Source organism: Jaculus jaculus, chromosome 10 (genome assembly GCF_020740685.1).
Source record: "Jaculus jaculus isolate mJacJac1 chromosome 10, mJacJac1.mat.Y.cur, whole genome shotgun sequence".
Lineage (NCBI taxonomy): Eukaryota > Metazoa > Chordata > Mammalia > Rodentia > Dipodidae > Jaculus > Jaculus jaculus.
This window is the reverse complement of record NC_059111.1, coordinates 15337763-15357666: the sequence shown is the minus strand read 5'-3', so window position 1 is coordinate 15357666 and position 19904 is coordinate 15337763. Positions and strand designations below refer to the sequence as shown.

The 19904-nt window shown below is 52.7% G+C and overlaps 2 protein-coding genes and 1 non-coding gene across 4 annotated transcripts in view; 2 read left to right on the top strand and 1 right to left on the bottom strand.

The window, feature by feature from the left end:
* Positions 1-1932: 1932 nt before the first annotated feature.
* The window catches only part of Cln6 (CLN6 transmembrane ER protein), a 19435-nt gene continuing 1463 nt past the window's right edge, over positions 1933-19904 (top strand). The window contains exons 1-7 of one of the 2 annotated variants that reach the window (XM_045160693.1): positions 1933-1988; positions 6452-6566; positions 7815-7913; positions 9034-9222; positions 10042-10097; positions 11427-11549; positions 14741-15193. In XM_045160693.1, the coding sequence (XP_045016628.1) occupies positions 1933-1988; positions 6452-6566; positions 7815-7913; positions 9034-9222; positions 10042-10097; positions 11427-11549; positions 14741-15011 (909 nt within the window). In that variant the 3' untranslated portion in view covers positions 15012-15193. Of the gene's footprint in view, positions 1989-6451; positions 6567-7814; positions 7914-9033; positions 9223-10041; positions 10098-11426; positions 11550-14740; positions 15194-19904 lie in introns of those variants that run through there. The other variant, XR_006639332.1, reaches the window with a different exon arrangement.
* LOC123464183 lies at positions 3817-3922 on the bottom strand. The gene has a single exon (XR_006639423.1). It is a non-coding gene; the product is annotated as a U6 spliceosomal RNA (small nuclear RNA).
* Calml4 (calmodulin like 4) overlaps positions 19718-19904 on the top strand; it is a 13874-nt gene continuing 13687 nt past the window's right edge. Inside the window, exon 1 of the mRNA XM_045160696.1 lies at positions 19718-19834. The gene's annotated coding sequence lies outside the window, so the exon portion shown is untranslated. The remainder of the gene's footprint in view (positions 19835-19904) is intronic.

The window sequence follows — 19904 nt, the reverse complement described above, 5'->3', positions numbered from 1 at the left end:
CAACATCAATCTGCAGATTAGATTCATTGGAATTAAATCTGAGATTCAATCTGAGCCTTGCTATTGGCTGACTTTGAGTACACTCCTCTGCTCCAAAATCAGGATGTCACCTGCTCTGTTTACATCTAGCAAAAATAAAGTAAGAGTCGGGCGTGGTGGCACACACACATCCTTGATCCCAGCACTCCGGGAGGCAGAGGTAGGAGGGTCACGGTGAGTTCGAGGCCACCCTGAGACTACATAGTGAATTCCAGGTCAGCCTGGGCCAGAGTGAGACCCTACCTCGAAAAATTGAACAAAATCAAAGTAAACATGGTATCTAGTGGACTTGGGATGGTGGTTGAGGGGGTGGCCTGTGGGCTGATGGAAAATGACCTTGAGACAGGTAACCCCAGCCTTCCACAACTCAGTGGGCCATAAAGCTTCTGACCAAAGTGGGTAAGAATTCTAATAAAAATCTCTCAGGAGGGGTGGGGGAGAAGGAACATAAGACTATAACATGAAGGGAATATGACCAATATGCAATGTATTCATACAATAAAATTGTCCTTTTTTGTTGTTGTTTTGTTGTTTTTTGAGGTAAGGTCTCACTGTGCCCAAGTTGACATGTAATTCACTCTGTAGTCTCAGGGTGGCCTCCAACTCACAGTGATCCTCGTACCTCCTGCCTCTGAGTAAAGGCATGCACCACCAAATCCAGCCAAAATTCCCACTTAAAAAAATCTCTTGGGCTGGAGAGATGGCTTAGTGATTAAGCGCTTGCCTGTGAAGCCTAAGGACCCAGGTTCAAGGTTCGATTCCCCAGGACCCACGTGAGCCAGATGCACAAGGGGGCGCACGCATCTGGAATTTGTCTGCAGTGGCTGGAAGCCCTGGCGCACCCATTCTCTCTCTCTCTCTCTGCCTCTTTCTCTGTCTGTCACTCTCAAATAAAATAAATAAAAATAAACCAAAAATAAAAATAAAAATAAATAAATCTCTTGCCAGGCATGGTGGCGCACGCCTTTAATCCCAGCACTTGGGAGGCTGAGGTAGTATTGTGAGTTGGAGGCCACCCTGAGACTACAGAGTGAATTCCAGGTCAGTGAGACCCACCTTAAAAAATAAAACAAACTCTTTCAGGCTGGAAAAACGGCTTAGCGGTTAAGGAACTTGCCTGGGAAACCTCAGGACCCAGATTTGGGTCCCCAGCACCCTTTCTGGGTGGTGCCCACCTCTGAGCAAATGCTGCTTTGACACACACCATCACGCTGGGTCCAGCTCGAGTGCATTTAGAGCCTGCCCTATCAGTGCGTCCTCCGGTCTCTTCCTTTCATACCTGCAAAGTACATTAACTAGTCTTTCCTCCCAGCTTGGGATCCGCGCCTTTGTTTCGTTTGAAGATGGCTTAGCGGTTAAGCGCTTGCCTGTGAAGCCTAAGGACCCCGGTTCGAGGCTCGGTTCCCCAGGTCCCACGTTAGCCAGATGCACAAGGGGGCGCACGCGTCTGGAGTTCGTTTGCAGAGGCTGGAAGCCCTGGCGCGCCCATTCTCTCTCTCTCTCCCTCTATCTGTCTTTCTGTGTCTGTCGCTCTCAAATAAATAAAAAAATAATTAAAAAAAAAAAAAGATAAGAGACTCAGAGGTAGGAGGATCACCGTGAGTTCCACATCCCTCCCTCCTCCCTCCGTCACATCCTTCCGTCCTCCCTCCTCCCCCTTCCTGCCATCCTTCCTCCTCCCTCCCATCCCTCTCTTCCTCCCCTCTCTCCTCCCTCCCTCCCCTCTCTCCTCCTTCCCATCCCTCCGTCCTTCTTCTCCCTCCCTCCCCTCCCTCCGTCCTCCCGCCCGCCCCGCCCCTCGTGGCTCCTCCCCGCGCGCCCGCCCCGCCCCAGCCCTCCCTCCCGAGCCGCGCAGAGGCCCCCGGCGGCCCGAGAGCGGCGCGCGGGGCGGCCATGGAGGCGGCGGCGCGCAGGCGGCAGCTCCCGGGCGCGGCGGGCGCGCAGGCCAGGTGGGTGCGGGCGGCGCGCGGACCCCGCGGGGAGCCGGGGAGCCGCGGGCCGGGGGCGCGGGTCCTCCCGGGGCGCGCAGCTGGCCCCGCCTGTGCGAGCACGGAGGCCGCGCCGTGATCGGGCTTCACGACCGGCAGCATCCGCTGGAGGAACTTTACGGGACTCGGCCGAGGACACTGACTTAAGGGCCGGGCGGTGCACACCTGGAATTCCAGCGCCAGGGTGGCAGAGGCCCAAGGACTGAGTTCAGGGCCAGCCTTGCCGACCCGAGACTCGTCTCTTTATGTTGCTTTTCGAGGCAGGGTCTCGCTGTCTAGGCTCACCTGGAATTCACGAGTCCCAGGGTGGCCTCGAACTCACACTCAGATGATCCTCCTGCCTGTGCCTCCCGAGTGCTGGGACTGAAAGGCATGCCGCCACCACTCCCGGCCGAGGCTCTTATCTAAAAACAAAACAAAGGCGATGATCCCGAGCTGGGAGGGAAGGCTAGTTAATGTACTTTGCAGGTGTAAAAGAAAGTGATAAGAGAACGCGCTGATAAGGCAGGCTCTTAATGCCTCGGAGCTGGACCCAACGTGATGGTGTGTGTCAAAGTGGCATTTGCTCAGAGGTGGGCACCACCCAGAAAGGGAGAACCTGTGCTCACGGGAGCTGGACGCCTCCTGTTCGAACCTCGCACTAGTTGAGGGCCCAAATGCTAAGCCAAGAACGCAGAGCCTTTATTCCCTAGGGACTGAAAAGCCATGGAAGGTTTTATTTATTTTTTGTTTGTTTGTTTGTTTGTTTGTTTGTTTTGAGGTAGGGTCTCCCCTCTAGCCCAGTCTGACCTGGAATTCACCATGAAGTCTCAGGGTGGCCTTAAAATCATGGTGATCCTTCCACCTCTGCCTCCCGAGTGGTGGGATTAAAGGTGTGCACCACCATGCCCGGCTTTTCTTTTTTTAATATTTTTAAAAATATTTTTATTTGTGAGTAAAGAGGGAAAGAGTGGGTGTTCCAGGGTTCTTGCTGTTGCAAAGTAACTCCAGTGACCTAAACCACTTTATGTGTTTGGATTTATAAGGATACTTGAGGAATTGAACCCAGGCAGGAAGGCTTTGCAAACCAATGCCTTTAACCACTATGTCATCTCCCCTGCCTAACATTTTTATTTATTTCTTTGAGAGAGAGAATATGGGCATGCCAGGGCCACTTGCCGCTGGGAACAAACTACAGACACATGCCCCATGTTGTACATCTGGCTTTATATGGGTACTGAGGAATTAAACCCAGACCAGCAGGCTTTGCAAACAAGTGCCTTTAACCACTGAGCCATCTCTCCAGCCAGTGTCTTTAGTCATTTATTTGAGAGAGAGGGTGGGAGAGAGAGAGAGGAAGGGGCATGTAGAGAGAATGGGTGTGCCAGGGCCTCCAGCCACTGCAAATGAACTCCAGATGCATGGACCACCTTGTACATCTGGCTTACATGGGTACTGGGTTCTTAGACTTCACAAGTAAATGCTTCACAGGTAAACTGCTGAACCATCTCTCCAGCCCCTCCTGGAGCTTTTAGCTGCCTTTCTTTTTCCGCTTGTTATCATTTGCATTTCCTCATTAAAACTTTTCCTACCTGGGCATGGTGACACAAGTCCTGAATCCTAGCGCTCCTGCCCTCGGAGGCAGAAGTAGGAGGATAGCTGTGAGTTCAAGGCCAGCCAGAGACTACATAGTGAATTCCAGGCCAGCTTGGGGGTAGAGGGAGAGTTTACCTCAAAAAACCAAATGTAAAAAACAAAAAAATAAAACACTTTTCATCATGCCTGATATTTCATCCTTTTTTTTTTTTTTTTTAATATGGAACGCTTCACAAAATTGAGTGTCATCCTTGCGCAGGGGCATGCTAATCTTCTCTGTATCGTTCCAATTTTAGAATATGTGCTGTCAAAGTGAGTACTGGTTGTTGTTGTTTTTCCAGGTAGGGTCTCGCTGTAGCCTTGGCTGACCTAGAATCCACACGTGTATGCATGTAACTCACATTGATCCTGCTACTTCTGCCTCCTGAGTCCGGGAGATAAAGGCTTGCGCCGCCCCACCCGGCTTCATCCTTCATGTGGAAGTAAAGTCAGGCTCTCTCTGTAGTCCCCATTCAGAAGAGTCTGTTTTCTTCTCCCCCAGGACAAGACTTCTCTCTTTCCCTCATGCGGGCCTGCAGATACGCTTCCCAACTGTCACGGTGTCGGTTTCCCCGTATGATCACCTCGGGAGGCTGTGGAGGAGAGCGTGAGCGGAGGCTAACCTAACCTTGAGTCAGGTTACCCGCAATGGCGCCTTCACCATTGTTCTAGGCCAGCAGCTCAGCAGCTCAGCAGCTGGGGGATTGAGACCTTGGGGGGGGGGGGGCTCCGCCTGTGGAATCAGGAGTGTGGGACCGGCTATCTTCCTGCCCTAGCAAGCCAGGCTGGACTAATGAGAGGTACCTCCCTTTGACCGATGCTGCTGGATACAGAGGAGGAAACTGTTCCCGAGCCTCCAGTGTGTGCCACATCCCCATGGGTTTTTTTTTTTCATGTGTATGCGTGTGGTGTGTGTGTGTGCATATGTTTATGTGAGCATACATACATGTGTGGACACGTATGTATATGCGGGTGTGTGGAGGCCAGAGGTTGATGTAGGTCAATCACTCTCCACTGTTAATTGAGACAGAGTTTCTCACTTGATCCCGAAGCTCATTGACCGCTGGTCCTGGTAGCCAGCAGGGCCCCCAGGGATCGCTTATCTCCATCTCCCAAGCATTGCATTACAGTGGGCTCACCATGCCCACCTGGCAGCATTTGGGCAGTGGGGAGCTGGACTCAGGGCCTCACGCTTGCACAACAAGTGTTTTACCAACTAAGCAAGCAAACTCGCTCCCTTAAAAAAATTTTTTTTTACTTTGTTTTTATTTATTTGAGAGAGATGGAGGGAGAGAGAATGTGCATGCCAGGGCCCCCAGCCACTGCAAACGCCCTCCCTCCTGTTTTTATTGTATTTATTTATTTATTAGAGAGAGAGAGAGAGAGAAAGGCAGATAGAATGGACATGCCAGGGCCTCTAGCCACTGCAAACAAACTCCAGACGCATGTGCCCCTTGTGCATCTGGCTTACGTGGGTCCTGGGGAATTGAATCAGGGTCCTTAGGTTTTGCAGGTAGTCGCCTTAACCACTAAGCCATTTCTCCAGCCCCAACTCCCTCCCTTTCTTTGAGGTGATGGGGATTCAACTCAGAGCCCTGTTAGCTGCTAGGCAAGTGTTCTACCCCAGCCCAGTGAGCCCTCAAAATCCTTTATTCCTTGTACTAAACATCCCACTTGGGGCTGGAGAGATGGCCCAGAGGTTAGGGTGCTTGTCTGCAAAGCTCAAAGACCCAGGCTTGATTCTCAAATACCCATGTAAAGCCAGATATACAAAGTGGTGCATGCATCTGGAGTCCATACCCTTGTATACCCATCCTCTCTCTGTCTCTCTTCTCTACTTGCAAATTAAATTTTTTTTTAAATCACTTTTTCCACCTTGGAAGTTTCAGAGTGAAGCACTGGGGACTCTCATCTCCCTAAATCCAAATCCTTCAGACCCAGAGGTCATTACTGACAATGACTTTTTTTTGGCATGATGTATGTGTGTTGTGTATGCGTGTGTATTCCAGATGTACTCGCAGCACATGGAGGCCATGGGAGAGTTACGTGTCCTTCCTTGATCACTTATCTGTGTATTTCCTGGACACAGTCACTCTGGATGCACAGCTGTAGTTTTAACAAGCCCCAGCAATTCTCCAGTCTCCACTCCTCACAGGACTGGAGTTACATGCATACACGTGTGACCATGCCCAGCTGTTTACATGGGTGCTAGGGAATTGAACTCAGTGGGGGGGGGGGGTGTCTTAGGCCCTAATGCTTGTGCAGAAAGTGTTCTTAACTGATGATCCATCTCTCCAATCCATCTCTGACTTTTTGTTTTTAATTTATTTATTTGAGAGAGAGAGAGAGGGAGAGAATGGGCACACCAGGGCCTTCAGCTGCTGCAAACGAACTGCAGACACATGCGCCACCTTGTGCATCTGGCTTGCATGGGTCCTGGGGAATCGAACCTGGGCTCTCAGGCTTTGCAGGGAAGCACCTTAACCGCTAAGCCATCTCTCCAGCCCCCTTTTTTGTTTTTCTGAGGTAGGGGGTCTCCTTTGAGCCCAGAACTGACCTGGTACTTCATTACGTAGTCTCAGGGTGGCCTCGAATGGGGAGAAAGCACCTGTTTGGTGATATCTTCCTAAATCCCAGGGAAGCTGTCGTCATGGCATTGGAAACCCGCCTTCCGCTAGCCTGGACCAGGATTTCAGGTCAAGCCTTTCCTGTGGGAGCTGCGTGTGTGTCTTCCTGCCTTCAAGTGCCCAGACCTCTTGGTGTTCATCTCAGGGGGGAAGAACTGAGCCCCTGTCTTGCTCCATTTGTAGGCATGGCTCCGGGAAGGCTGAGGAGACGTTCCGCACTGCTCCCTTCCACTTTGACCTCTGGTTGTACTTCACGCTGCAGAACTGGGTTCTGGACTTCGGCCGCCCCATTGCCATGGTGAGTATGAGGCTAAGCCATGCCCATGTAGGGTGTCTCAGCGTGACTTCAGATTGCTGAGTGGCCATGGGCAGAGCACTTCTTTCTAGTATACTGAGACCTGCTTAGGCATGTAACTGGCCAGTCACACTAGAGGGGAGACCTGGGGATGGGGGGCTCCCAGCAGTCATCCAGTCACTTTGCCTATGCCATGAGGCAGGCGTGCCAGGCGCACCCAGACCACTGAGCCAGGTCAGAGGGGTTCAGGAAAGGAATCCCAGCACTTGGGAGGCAGAGGTAGGAGGACTGCCATGAGTTCGAGGCCACCCTGAGACTACATAGTGAATTCCAGGTCAGCCTGAGCTAGAGTGAGACCCTACCTCCAAAAACAAACAAACAAAAAAAATATTGGGGTTTTTTGTTGTTGTTTTTGAGGTAGGGTCTCACTTTAGCTCAGGCTGACCTGGAATTCATTGTATCATCTCAGGGTGGCCTCGAATTCTGGGCAATACTCCTACCTCTGCCTCCCAGGTTCTGGGATTACAGGCGTGCGCCATCACACCCGGATATTTCGTTCTTTTTTTTTTTTTTAATTACTTTATTTATTTATTTATGAGCGAGGAAGAGCAGGCAGATAGAGACAGAAAATGGGCACGTTGGGGCCTCTAGCTACTGCAGAACTCCAGATGCATGCGCCACCTTGTGCATCTGGTTTATGTGGGTCCTGGGGAATAGATCCTTGGTCCTTAGGCTTTACAGGCAAGCGTCTCAGCCACTTAAGCCATCTCTCCAGACCTGAGAGTATTTATTTTCAGCACTGTCCTCTGACATCTACTCTGGCCTGATCTGGAAACTGACCATCCTCTTAGCATACAGCACAGTTTTCACACACAGGCCTAGAAGGTCAGGAGATCATATCATTATAGGACCTGGTGTGCCAGGGTCCTGAGGGTCCAAGTACACCACCCAGGCCAGCTCTCTTATATCACAGCTGGGGAAAATTAAGCCCATAGAGTTCTGAAGGACTTGCCTGGGTCACGCAGCAAGTTGGTAGCAAAGCTGAGTACCAAAGAATCCTCTTGTAATCCAGTGACATTTGTTTGGTGCTACTGGGAAAGTACCCAGACCAGGCCCTGGGTTTATATCCATACTGTGATTAGGGACAGTTGGTTTACCCTCTGCGGAACTCAGTCTCCCTCTCTGGAAGTCCTCTGGGCTGCCAAGATCATGGAAGGAGCCCTGTGGTGAGTGCCTGCCTCCCTGTTCCAGCTGGTATTCCCACTAGAATGGTTTCCTCTCAACAAGCCCAGTGTCGGGGACTACTTCCACATGGCCTACAATGTCATCACACCCTTCCTTCTGCTCAAGGTACGGTCTGGCCGAGCCCCTTCCCATCTTCCATCCTGTCCAATAAGGAGCTGGTACCGGGTCCAGGGTACTGAGTTCAGGCTTTTCTCGCTTGCATTGGGGGGCCAGAGGAAAATGCAGACACTTCCTGTGGAGGGGACCCAGCGGGGTATGGCAGAGGTGAATGAAAGAGATGGGAGGAGGAGGGGACCTGCAGACAAAGCTGTGAACCAGAAAACGTGGGGGAGCTGAGTGGTGAGGTTTTTGGGGGGGGGAGATTGGACCAAGTGGCTGAAAGGGCGGTAAGGCCATGGAGGCTGGACCCTCTGCTGGCCTGGAGAGCCTGGCTAGGAGATGACATAATCCCTAGATTACTTTAAGGAAATAAATAGTCTCACTAGTGGTTATATTATGTAGTGTTTCAGAAATAACAGCAAGCTGGGCGTGGTGGCGCACGCCTTTAATCCCAGCACTCGGGAGGCAGAGGTGGGGAGATCGCCTTGAGTTTGAGGCCAGCCTGAGACTCCATAGTGAATTCCAGGTCAGCCTGGGTTAGAACCGGACCCTACCTCAAAAATAAGCAAATAAATGGGAAGGGAATGATCATGGTTTATTGTTAATAGTTATGGAAGTTGTCAATAAAAAGTTTTTTTTTTTTAAAGATATTTCAGTTCTGCAAAAGTAGGAAGTTTCAGTGGTTTTAGACTCCCCACCCCCATCCGCAGACTTCCTGATCTTTTCTTCCTGTTTGCTGAGGAGCAGTCACTCAGAAATCCAGCCTTTGCAGCGTGCGGGCCCAGTCCCCCATCAGTCCCATACGGAGTCACATGGGGCTGTTGCCTTGAAGGCTTGGATGCCCACCCCAGGGTCCCCTGCACATAGTGGGACCCTGACCAATCACCTCCAATCTCCTCCATCAGTCCGGTCCTCTGGAGAGAAGGGGGATATTGTTCCGTGGCTCCCGCTCTGCTCAGGAGCCACATGATATATACGGTCCTGGGCTGTCACCCTAAGGGACCCACTACTTCTGGGGAATCTTTCCACCCACCTACTGTGAGGGGGGTGAAGCCCAGGGTAGCACACTTTGTGGTGATGGTGGTGGTGGGGGGGGTCATGCCATAGACCTCATTCTGAACCTCAGCTCATCGAGCGGTCCCCCCGCACGCTGCCCCGCTCCGTGGTCTACGTCACCATCATCACCTTCATCATGGGCGCCAGCATCCACCTGGTGGGCGACTCTGTGAACCACCGCCTGCTCTTCAGTGGCTACCAGCACCACCTCTCCGTCCGCGAGAACCCCATCATTAAGAATCTCAAGCCGGAGACGCTGGTGAGGCCGCTCCCCACCTCCCCTCTCCCGGTCCCCCCACATTCCGTGATCCCCTACCCTGCCAGGGTGGGTGGGTGCAGTCTTTCCTGGGAGGCTTGGAGAAGTTGTCCCAACCTGTCTCCAAGTCCCAGTTCCTCTTAATGCAAGCAGCCAGGTGAGGGCGCTGTTGCCTCACCAAGCCAGAATTCCATGGGTTAAATTAGAAAGCGGCACCGAGCTGAGCATGGTGGCGCACGCCTTTAACCTCAGCACTTGGGAGGCCAAGCTAAGAGAATCTCCATGAGTTCGAGGCCAGCCTGAGACTACATAGTGAATTCCAGCTAGAGTGATACCCTACCTCAAAAGAAAAGAAAAGAAAAGAAAAGAAAAGAAAAGAAAAGAAAAGAAAAGAAAAGAAAAGAAGAGAAAAGAAAAGAAAAGAAAAGAAAAGAAAAGAAAAGAAAAGAAAAGAAAGTGCCATAGTGGCTGGGTGTGTAGATGCAAACTGTAATCCCAGAACTCCAGAAGCAAAGACAGGCCGGGCGTGGTGGCGCACGCCTTTAATCCCAGCACTTGGGAGGCAGAGGTAGGAGGATCGCAGTGAGATTAAAAAAAAAAAATGAAAGAAAGAAACAAAGACAGACCATCCTGGTCTTTCAAGCAAGATCCTATGGTGTGTGGTGTGTTGGGGGGGGGAGTGACTGCCTTGCTGGGGTCTTGGCAAGGGAATGGGGGTAGTAAAAGGGGGGGGTTCTGAGGATGGACGAGGTGATGCCGAGGGCCCCAGCTCCCCACAGAGCCCTTCCTCCTCTCACCCTGCCACGCCTGTGCCTCCCCCAGATCGACTCCTTTGAGCTGCTCTACTACTATGACGAGTGCCTGGGCCACGCCATGTGGTGAGTGAGGGGCTGGTCTTGGCCTCCCAGGGCCCTGGCACCAGGAGTCATTGGGCAAGGATCCCTGGGCCTCAGGTCCCTAATGTTTGAGGGAAGCGCCTAGAATGACCCCAGTCCCAGGGAGCCCCCCAGCAGCTGCTAGGCCCCCTCACCGGCCCCAGGCTTCCCCTTCCAAGCCAGCAGTTCCCGCAGCGGACACTAGAGGGCAGAGAGCAGCCGAGCCTGGAGCCTGGGGCGGGGAAGATCCGCAACCGCAGATGGTGATGGTGATGTCGGGCAGGGAGAAGAGCCAACAGGTGCCAGGTGGACAGGATACAATTTATGTCGCCCCCATCTCAGAACTCCCGGGGGGGGGGTACCCTCCCTTACCAACACCACCACCTCTGCTGCAGTCGGAAAGAAACCTTGGAAATGTGGGCGCAGCCTCAGGAGATTCGGGGCCTGAGCCAGCAGCTTTCCTTGGCCGCCCTGCATCCCACACCGTGCAAACCAAAGCCAGAGGGGAGAGCTGAGGACGGTTGGCAGTTCGGAAGTGGCAAGCCAGCCCAGGGCACACATGTCTAGTTGGGTCTGTTGGAGGTCATGGGAGCCCCATCCTGGCTCAGACAGTCTAGGGGGAACCCTTGAACAGGCCTTCTTGGCATTGCCAGAGGACTCTGAACGCTGAAGATTGGAAGGGAGAAGGAGAGATGACCGGGCTTGGCAACGAACAGGAGAGGGTGGAGGAGTGGGCAGGGTGCTGGGTGCTGGGGGGGGGGGAGGTGAGAGGGAAGCGTGTGTTTGTGAGTGCCCAGAAAAGTCGGAGAAAAGGAGCCCTATCTGGGAAGCAAAGGGGCTGCACTTTTGGGTGAGATTGGGGCTGTGGATTAAGTGTTTGAAGGTCTCCTCTACAAGCCCCTTGGGGGCCCCCAACAGTGCGTTCTCTGACACCTCAGCTCTGCTGGGCACCTCGATTTCCAGGCTAGCATGAGGCTGGCCCAGCTGCCATCCGGGGCATGTTTCGATGACACAGCCCCCTCCCCACCAGACACACGCAAAGAGTGACGTGGCCGAGGCCAGTGTGGAGCCTGGGGCCTCTGCTGTGCACAGGCCTGGCCTTTTTTTGTTGCTTCTGCTCCCATCCAGCCCTTGACCACTACCGTCCACGGAGGGAAAGACTGGGTGGAGAGGAGCACCCCCCACCTGTGCCGAAGTGCTGTATAAAACGCGAGGTGACACCCTATGAGTCAGTGCAAGGAGCCGGCAGATTGGTAGACGATAGGAAAGGGCCCCCGATGGAGGCTGCGGCCTGCGCTGCAGCTCCTAAGGTGTGGCCTCTCTGTGTCGCAGGTACATCCCCTTCTTCCTCATCCTGTTCATCTACTTTAGTGGCTGTTTCACTGCCTCCAAAGCTGAGAACACCATGCCAGGGCCTGCCCTGCTCCTGGTGGTGCCCAGTGGCCTTTACTACTGGTGAGTGGACCTGGGCACCTGAGGCCGGGCGGGGCAGAGGGCAGGGGCGTTGGATGAGTCGAGTCGGCGCGGTAGACATCCACGCTTGAACCAGACGTGGTACCGCGGGGCCTGGGAGGCGGAAGCTGCAGGATAGAAGTTCAGGGTCATCTCCAGCTGCACAGTGAGTTCAGGGCTTGCTGGGCTCCATGAAAACCGGCCTCAGGAAGAGAAAGAAGGGCCGGGCCTGGGGGTGGCGCACGCCTTCAATCCCAGCACTGGGGAGGCAGAGGTAGGAGGATCGCCGTGAGTTCAAGGCCACCCTGAGACTACACAGTGAACTCCAGGTCAGCCTGGGCTGCAGCGTGACCCTATCTCGAAAAACCAAAAAAAGAAAAAAAGTAAAAGAAAAAAATCCACACCTGACCTCAGCCTTGCCCATGGCGTCAGCTGAGGTTTGCTCTGTGCAAGTCTCTGTTTCCTCCTGGGCCTAGCAGAGCCTGTGCCTGACGGAAGCTACTCTTTTACTAGAAGTCCGACTCTTCTTTTGTGTGTTTGTTTTGTTTTGTTTTTCGAGGTAGGGTCTCACTCTAGCTCAGGCTGACCTGGAATTAACCATGTAGTCTCAGGCTGGCCTCGAACGCATGGCGATCTTCCTACCTCTGCCTCCGGAGTGCTGGGATTAGAGGTGTGCCCTACCACGCCCAGCTGGAAGCCCAACTCTTAAGTGCACAGGAGGTGTGTGGGGATCCCAGGCCAGATTGGACCATATGCACATGCAAAGCCCCCTCCGTAGGAAAATTCTCCCTCCCAGCTGGGAGGTAAGAGGATCACTGTGAGTTCTAGGCCAACCTGAAACTGCATAGTGAATTCCAGGTCAGCCTGGACTAGAGACCCTACCTTAGGAGGGGGGGGGAGTTAGGCATGATGGTGCACACCATTAACCCCAGCACTTGGGAGGCAGAGGTAGGAGGATTGCTGTGAGCTCGAGGCCACCCTAAGACTATAGTGTAAGTTCTAGGTCAGCCTGGGCTGAGACCCTAGTTAGGAAAATCAAGATAAATGAATAAATAAATAGAGTCCCTCCTACCATGTGCCAGTTCTGGCCACTTCCAGGTCCTGCCTTGCCTGTGAAAATGTCCACCAGGACCAACCTGTGTGCTCCCTGAGGGTGAGGCTAAGGGGGTGAGTGAAATTTATACCAGAGTCCCTGCTCAATAGCTATAACCAGGTGCCAAGCCATATGCTTTTCTTCTTTCTTTCTTTGAGGCAAGCCCAAGAAATTGTCTTTTTTTTTTTTTAATGCAAGAGAGAGAGAACTGGCATGCCAGGGCCTCCAGCCACTGCATTCGAACTCCAGACATGTGCGCCCCCTTGTGAGCATGTTATGTCACCTTCTGCATCTGGCTTATGTGGGTTCAGGGAAGTTGAACATGGGTCCTTAGGCTTTGCAGGCAAGCACCTTAACTGCTAAGCCATCTCTCCAGCCTCCCTCCCCCTTTTTTCGCTGTAGCCCAGGCTGACCTGGAATTCACTACGTAATCCCAAACTCACATTGATCCTCCTACCTCTGCCTACCAACCAGGGGGGTTAAAGGCATGTGCCATCACAGCTGGCCACAATATGCTTTTCTAAGTAAGACATCCACACAGCCCATGTCAGTCACCTTGAGAAGTAGGCAGCAAACAGCCTTCAGGATGTCACGGGAATCCCCAAGTCCAGGCCGAGAATTTTCAGAGCGGTAATTCCTTGGAAGAATAGGTGGTCATTAACTCTCCCTGGAGCAAGGAGATAAGGGAAGATCTTGCCAAAGCCCTCCGCGTGCCCCTGAGCTCCTGGACTTGGGCTGCACGCTGCCTGGGGACCTGGAGCAGCTCTGGGAGATCTGGTCATGACAACCTCCATAAAAAGCATCTGTGTTCCCAGACCCAAAACCAGAGGGACTGTGGGAACTGCAGCAAAATGTTGGACAGTGTTTTCTAAAGAGGAACATCTGTTTACTCCTCAAGACAATATTTCTCATATGGAAATATTCTGATGTGATTGGAGAAGCCAGATATTCATATTTTGACATATTCTGTTCTACAAATGTCATTTAAATACTGCCAACAAACTCAAACACTTTTTTTTTTTTTTTTTTTTTTTGGTGTTTCAAGGTAGGGTTTCACTTTAGCCCAGGCGGACCTGGAATTCATTCTGTAGTCTCAGACTGGCCTCGAACTCATTATGATCATCCTACTTCTGTTTCCCAAGTGCTGGGATTAAAGGCATGTGCCACTATGCCCAGCTCAGATGTTTTTGAAATACTTCAAACCAAAGCAGTATGTGCCACCTATGGGCTATGCCTTACTATTATTTTTTTTAATATTTTATTTTCATTTATTTATTTATTTGACAGAGAGAGATAGAGAATGGGTACACCAAGGCCTCCAGCCACTGCAAACCAACTCCAGACACGTGCGCCCTCTTGTGCATCTGGCCAACATGGGGCCTGGGGAATTGAACTGGGATCAACTACTTTTTAAAATTTATTTGAGGGCTGGAGTTAAGGCGCTTGCCTGCAAAGCCTAAGGACCCTGATTCGATTCTTCAGGAACCACATAAGCCAGATGCACAAGGGGGCGCATGCATCTGGAGTTCTTTTGCAGTGGCTGGAGGCCCTGGCATGCCATTCTCTCTCTCTCTCTCTCTCTCTCTCCCCCTCTTTCTCTCTCAAATAAGTATAGTTCAGACTTATTTATTTGAGAGAGAGTGAAAGGGGCAGAGAGAAAGAATAGGCTTACCAGGGCCTTCAGCCATTGTGATCAAACTCCAGACACATGTGCCACCTTGTGCATCTGGCTTACGTGGATCCTGAGGAATTGAGCCTTGGTCTGTTGTCTTCACAGGCAAATGCCTTAATTGTTAAGCCATCTCTCCAGCCCATTTTTATTTTATTGGGTTTCACTCTAGTCCAGGTTGACCTGGAATTCACTCTGTAGTCTCAGGGTGCCCTCGAACTCACGGCGATCCCCCTGCCTCTGCCTCCCGAGTGCTGGGATGGAAGGCGTGCTGAGCTGTGGCTTACAGTGACCTACTGCGCTGGGCTGGCTCACTAACTGTTGCTTGGCTGACTAGAAGGGCAGAGTGACGTTGGGTCCAGGGAAGGCTGCCAGGCAGGGTGGGGTAGCCATGGCACCCCCCTGACCTGCACACCTGATGCCCTCCCGCAGGTACCTGGTCACCGAGGGCCAGATCTTCCTGCTCTTCGTGTTCACCTTCTTCGCTATGCTGGCCCTTGTTCTGCACCAGGAGCGCAGGCGCCTCTACCTGGACAGCAACGGCCTCTTCCTCCTCTACTCCTTCGCCCTCACCCTGTCGCTGGTGGCATTGTGGGTCGCCTGGCTGTGGGATGACCCCGTACTCAGGAGGAAGTACCCCGGGGTCATCTACGTCCCTGAGCCCTGGGCCTTCTATACACTCCACGTCAGCAGTCAGCGCTGAGCCTCGTACCAGCCACTGCCCTGCTGGAGACGAGAGAGAGAGAGAGAAAGAGAGAGAGAGAGGGGGGAGAATGCATGTGCGCACACATGCGTGAGCAGTGTGAGAATGTGTGGCTATGTGTTCTCCTTGAAGACTGTCTGTATTCTGAGGCCTTTATTGAAAGACTCGACTGTTTTGGTCAAGCTCCTGTTTGGTTGAATCTTTTTTTTTTTTTTTTTGATTTTCCAAGGTAGGGTCTCACTCTAGTTTAGGCTGACCTGGAATTCACTGTGTAGTCTCAGGGTGGCCTCGAACTGCTATCTCTGCCTCCTGGAGTGCTGGGATCAAAAGCTTGTAACACCATGCCCAGCTTCAATCTGTTTTGTTTATTTTTATTTATTTAAGAGCAACAGACCGAGAGAGAGAGAGAGCCCATGCCAGGGCCTCCAGCCACTGCAAACGAACTCCAGACGCGTGCGCCCCCTTGTGCATCTGGCTAACGTGGGTCCTGGGGAATCGAGCCTCGAACTGGGGTCTTTACGCTTCACAGGCAAGCGCTTAACCGCTAAGCCATCTCTCTAGCCCTTGAATCTTTTTTTAAAAAATATATTTTATTTATTTATTTGAGAAAGAGAGGCAGAGACAGAAAGAGAGATAGAATGGGTGTGCCATGGCCTCCAGCCACTACAAACATACTCCACACCCATTCACCACCTTTTGGATCTGGCTGAGGAATTGAACCTAGGTCTTTAGGCTTCGCAGGCAAGCACCTTAACCACTTAGCCATCTCTGCAGCCCTGGTTTGAATCTTTTCAGATTGAAACTTAGTTTGGGGACAGCAAACCGAAGCCAGGATCTGGGTCCCTGCCCTCTTCCTCTCCTGCACTTGACCACTATTGGGGGTTCCCTGAACACACTCCCATTGCTCAGTGCTGGCCTGAACTTCTTGGCATGTCTTGCAGTGGAGTGCAGGAAAGACCTGAGGAAGGCAGAAAGCAGGAGGGGACTGTGTGCCAACCGCCCAGCACCCAGCTTGCCCTCAGGCCACGTGGCTTTGGCCACCAGGTTACTACTGCGTCATAGACCGGGGTCACTGGTTCTCCGGAGAGCCGTCTCGGCATGGAGGAGTGGTCCTACCTTGCCACTGCGCCCCTCGGCATAGGGAGGGACGCGTCCCCCAGCCCCACCCCCCATCAGACCTCACATGGTACCGGTCACCTGCACCCCAAGAATCAGAGGCCTTGTTAGTCAGTGCCATCGTGGGCTGTGTTGCAGGCAGGGTTCTCTCTCCCTTTGAGCCCCATTGGAGGGAAGGGGCACCACTGAACTCTCTCCAGTCATCTCATTTCCGCATGGCGCTCTCACCTCTGCCAGGGGCCTTTGTACCCAGTGTGGTGGGCTCTACCTTGTCCTCCCCCGCCCCACCCCCGCCTGCCTTCTCCCGGGCCTTGGGTCCGGGTCCCGTCAGCACAAGACAGCGCAGGCTCTTCCCCTGGCTCCGTGAGCTATGCTGTGTGGCCCAGCTCTGCCTTTCATACTCTCAGGGAGCCCCAGGCCTCAGGGTCCCCTTTTATACTGGGGTCCCTTCCTCCACTGGCCAATCCCTGCTTGGTGGTGAGGCCTAAATACAAGTTAGCATGAAGTTGGGCATGGTGACGCACGCCTTTAATCCCAGCACTCGGGAGGCAGAGGTAGGATTGCCGTGAGTTCAAGGCCACCCTGAGAATACAGAGTGAATTCCAGGTCAGCCTGTGCTAGAGTGAGACCCTACCTCGAAAAAAAAAGCTAGCGTGAGCTGAGCGTGGTAGCCCACCCTTTAATCCCAGCAATTGGGAGGCAGAGGTAGGTGGATCACTGTGAGTTCTTTGCCACCCTGAGACTACATAGTGAATTCCAGGTCAGCCTGAGCTAGAGTGAAACCCTACCTCGACAAAACAAAACAAAAGAAAATTAATTAAAAATAGCACCATGGGATATTTTTTATGATCATGGAAGTTGTTAATAAAAATTTTTTTGAAAAGAAAGAAAAAAAAGCAAGTTCTAGGAGTCATGGACAGCAGTGGGCCATGGCTGTCTCCCTCAATTGCCTTTTCTTTTAAAGAAGAATCTTTTTTTTTCCTTTTTATTTGAGAGTGACAGAGAGAGAATGGGCGCATCAGGGCCTCCAGCCACTGCAAACAAACTCCAGATGCGTGTGCCACCTTGTGCATCTGGCTTACGTGGGTACTGGGGAATAGAGCCTCGAATCAAGGTTCTTAGGCTTCATAGGCAAGTGCTTAACCGCTAAGCCATCTCTCCAGCCCTCTCTCAGCTGTCTTGAGGACAGCCTGGCCTCCCAGGCCTAGAAACCACTAGCTTCTACAAGACTGGTTCTCGGGAGGCAGAATGCAGAGGACAGCTAATGACTCAGAAAATGCCGAGGGGTCCTGCAGGTGTTTCCAATACGGGCTCCAATTTGGGGACCGCCATTCCGAGCCCTGGCTACACAAAATGTGGTCCTAGACTGCAACCTGAACTTCCCCTGGGAACTCGAAGGGACAAGAACATCTCTACACCTAGTGGGCGCTGTGAGATCCTAGCATTCTTTGGTGCCACGCGGGATCAGCCCATGAGCTTTGGCGAAGGCTGCTTGTGCCACAAACGTGGTAGATGAAAATATGACCTTTATCCTTTCAGTCAGTAGGGGGCGCTCCATCTCTGCCCCTTCCAATGTCTTTTGCAATTTGGCAATCCCTGGTGGGTTTTTTGTTTTGTTTTGTTTTGTTTTTCGGTGGGGGTGGCGTGACCTCCCCTTGTATGCTGATGTCTAATCCAAGGAGGGAAATTCAGACAGCAACATACGAGGAGAAAGCCTCCTTCCCATACCTCTGGTGGCTGATGTGCTGCAGCAACTGAACAAGTACCAGTGTCCCTTCCTGGGCCCGACTCCAAGACGAGTCCAGGTTGTCAGAATGCCCTTGTTCCCTCCAAGTGCCCTGGAGAAGCTGAGGCTGTAGACCAGAACCTCACCTTTTGTTTTTAAAATTTTTTTTTTAATTTATTTGACACAGAGAGAGAATGGGCGCGCCAGGGCCTCCAGCGACTGCAAACGAGCTCCAGACGCGTGCGCCCCCTTGTGCATCTGGCTAACGTGGGTCCTGGGGAATCCAACTTGGGTCCTTTGTCTTTGCAGGCAAACGCCTTAGCCTTAACCGCTAAGCCATCCCTCCAGCCCAGGACCTCATCTTTATTGGTGTTTGTTTGTTTCTGTTTTTCAAGGTAGGGTCTCACTCTAGCCCAGGCTGACCTGGAATTCACTAGGTAGTCTCAGGGTGGCCTTGAACTCATAGCAATCCTCCTACCTCTGCCTCTCAAGTGCTGGGATTAAAGGCGTGCACCACTATGCCCGGCCCAGGACCTCATCTTTAGTGGGAGCCTCATAAGGGCCACTTTTTTTTTTTTTCCAAGGTAGGGTCTCGCTCTCTTCCCCAGGCTGACCTGGAATTGACTATGGAGTCTCAGGGTGGCCTCAAACTCACAGCAATCCTACCTCTGCCTCCCGAGTGCTGGGATCAAAGGTGTGCGCCACCACGCCACTTCCTGCCCTTCACCCTTCACTCAGCAGGCATATGTCACGGCCCAGACCACAGAGGGTCCTGAGCCGCTGCCACATCAGCCATCTGCACACGGTCACAGGGGGAGCTTGGCTCAGGAACAGGGCACAGGGCAGTGGTTAAAGCAGGGCCCACTGCTGCCTGCATTCCTAGGGAGGGTGGAAGTGTGTATGGCAAGGTTGTGGTCAGGTGCTTAGAGCTCGTCCCAGAAAATCTTCCATCCGTCCGTCCTTTCTTTTTTCCTTCCTTCCTTTCTCTCTCTTTCTTACTTATTTTTGAGGTAGGGTCTCTCTCTCTTCCCTAGGCTGACCTGGAATTCATTTATATAGTCTCACGGTGGCCTCGAAGTCACAGCGATCCTCCTACCTCTGCCTCCCAAGTGCAGAGCGCGGCCGCAGCCTTCCGCACTAACCCAGCAGCCGCCTTTGGCTTTTCCTCCTGGGTGCGACAGGCAGAGTCAGGCCCTGGAGCAGGGTCCTCTGGGACTAGAAGCAGGTGCAAAGAAGTGATTCAGGAGACCACGTGCTGGGGACAGGCGAGAACTTCCCACACAGAGGTAGTCAGGATAGGAGACAGGTCCCATGGGCCCACGGTGCCCTTATACAAATTAAGGGGAGGCCCCTTCTCAGGAGCGGGTGCTCATGCTGGTCCACTGTGTCAGGCGCAGCCTGCGTGCCCATGTGTGACGGCTGACAAGGGGGCCACCCACTAGCACTGGGCAAAGGATAGGGGATCCCCTGACGACTGGGTCATGCCAGGGCCCAGCAGCAGTTCTGGGGAGCCACCCACCCTGCCCTGATCTCTGAGGAGAGAGGATCTGCGGAATGTTGAGGCATTTGGGAGTCAGCAGTTTTCTACAGGACAAGGTCGGGAAGGGAGAGGAGGGGAAGAAATGGTGGGCTTCCTTCCGGCCAGGCCCAGGGAAGGTCACCAAAGGCCTCTCAGTCCAAGGCCTCCGCCGCTGGCCACAGTGCTTGGAAACCCAGCCATGGCACCCAATACTGCCCCAGACCTTTCTGCCAACACACACACACACACACATCAGGAGAGACAACCAGCTATGGGCTGCTGGCTGTTGGATTTGCCCAGCAGCCCGTAACACAGTGAAGAAAGAGGTCAAATGACTGGATACGGGAGATGAAGAACTTGAACTCCAGGCTGGGGTGCTCCTCCTGAACCGTGTACCCCAGTGCTGTGAAGGAGACAGCCGAGCAGGGCCCAGCTTGGACAGCCTCCATTCTTCCTGTGACGGTGGGTGACAAACCTTCAGTGAGATAGTTTGTGCAATATCCCACTCTGGCAAAGGTTTTTATTTTTAAAC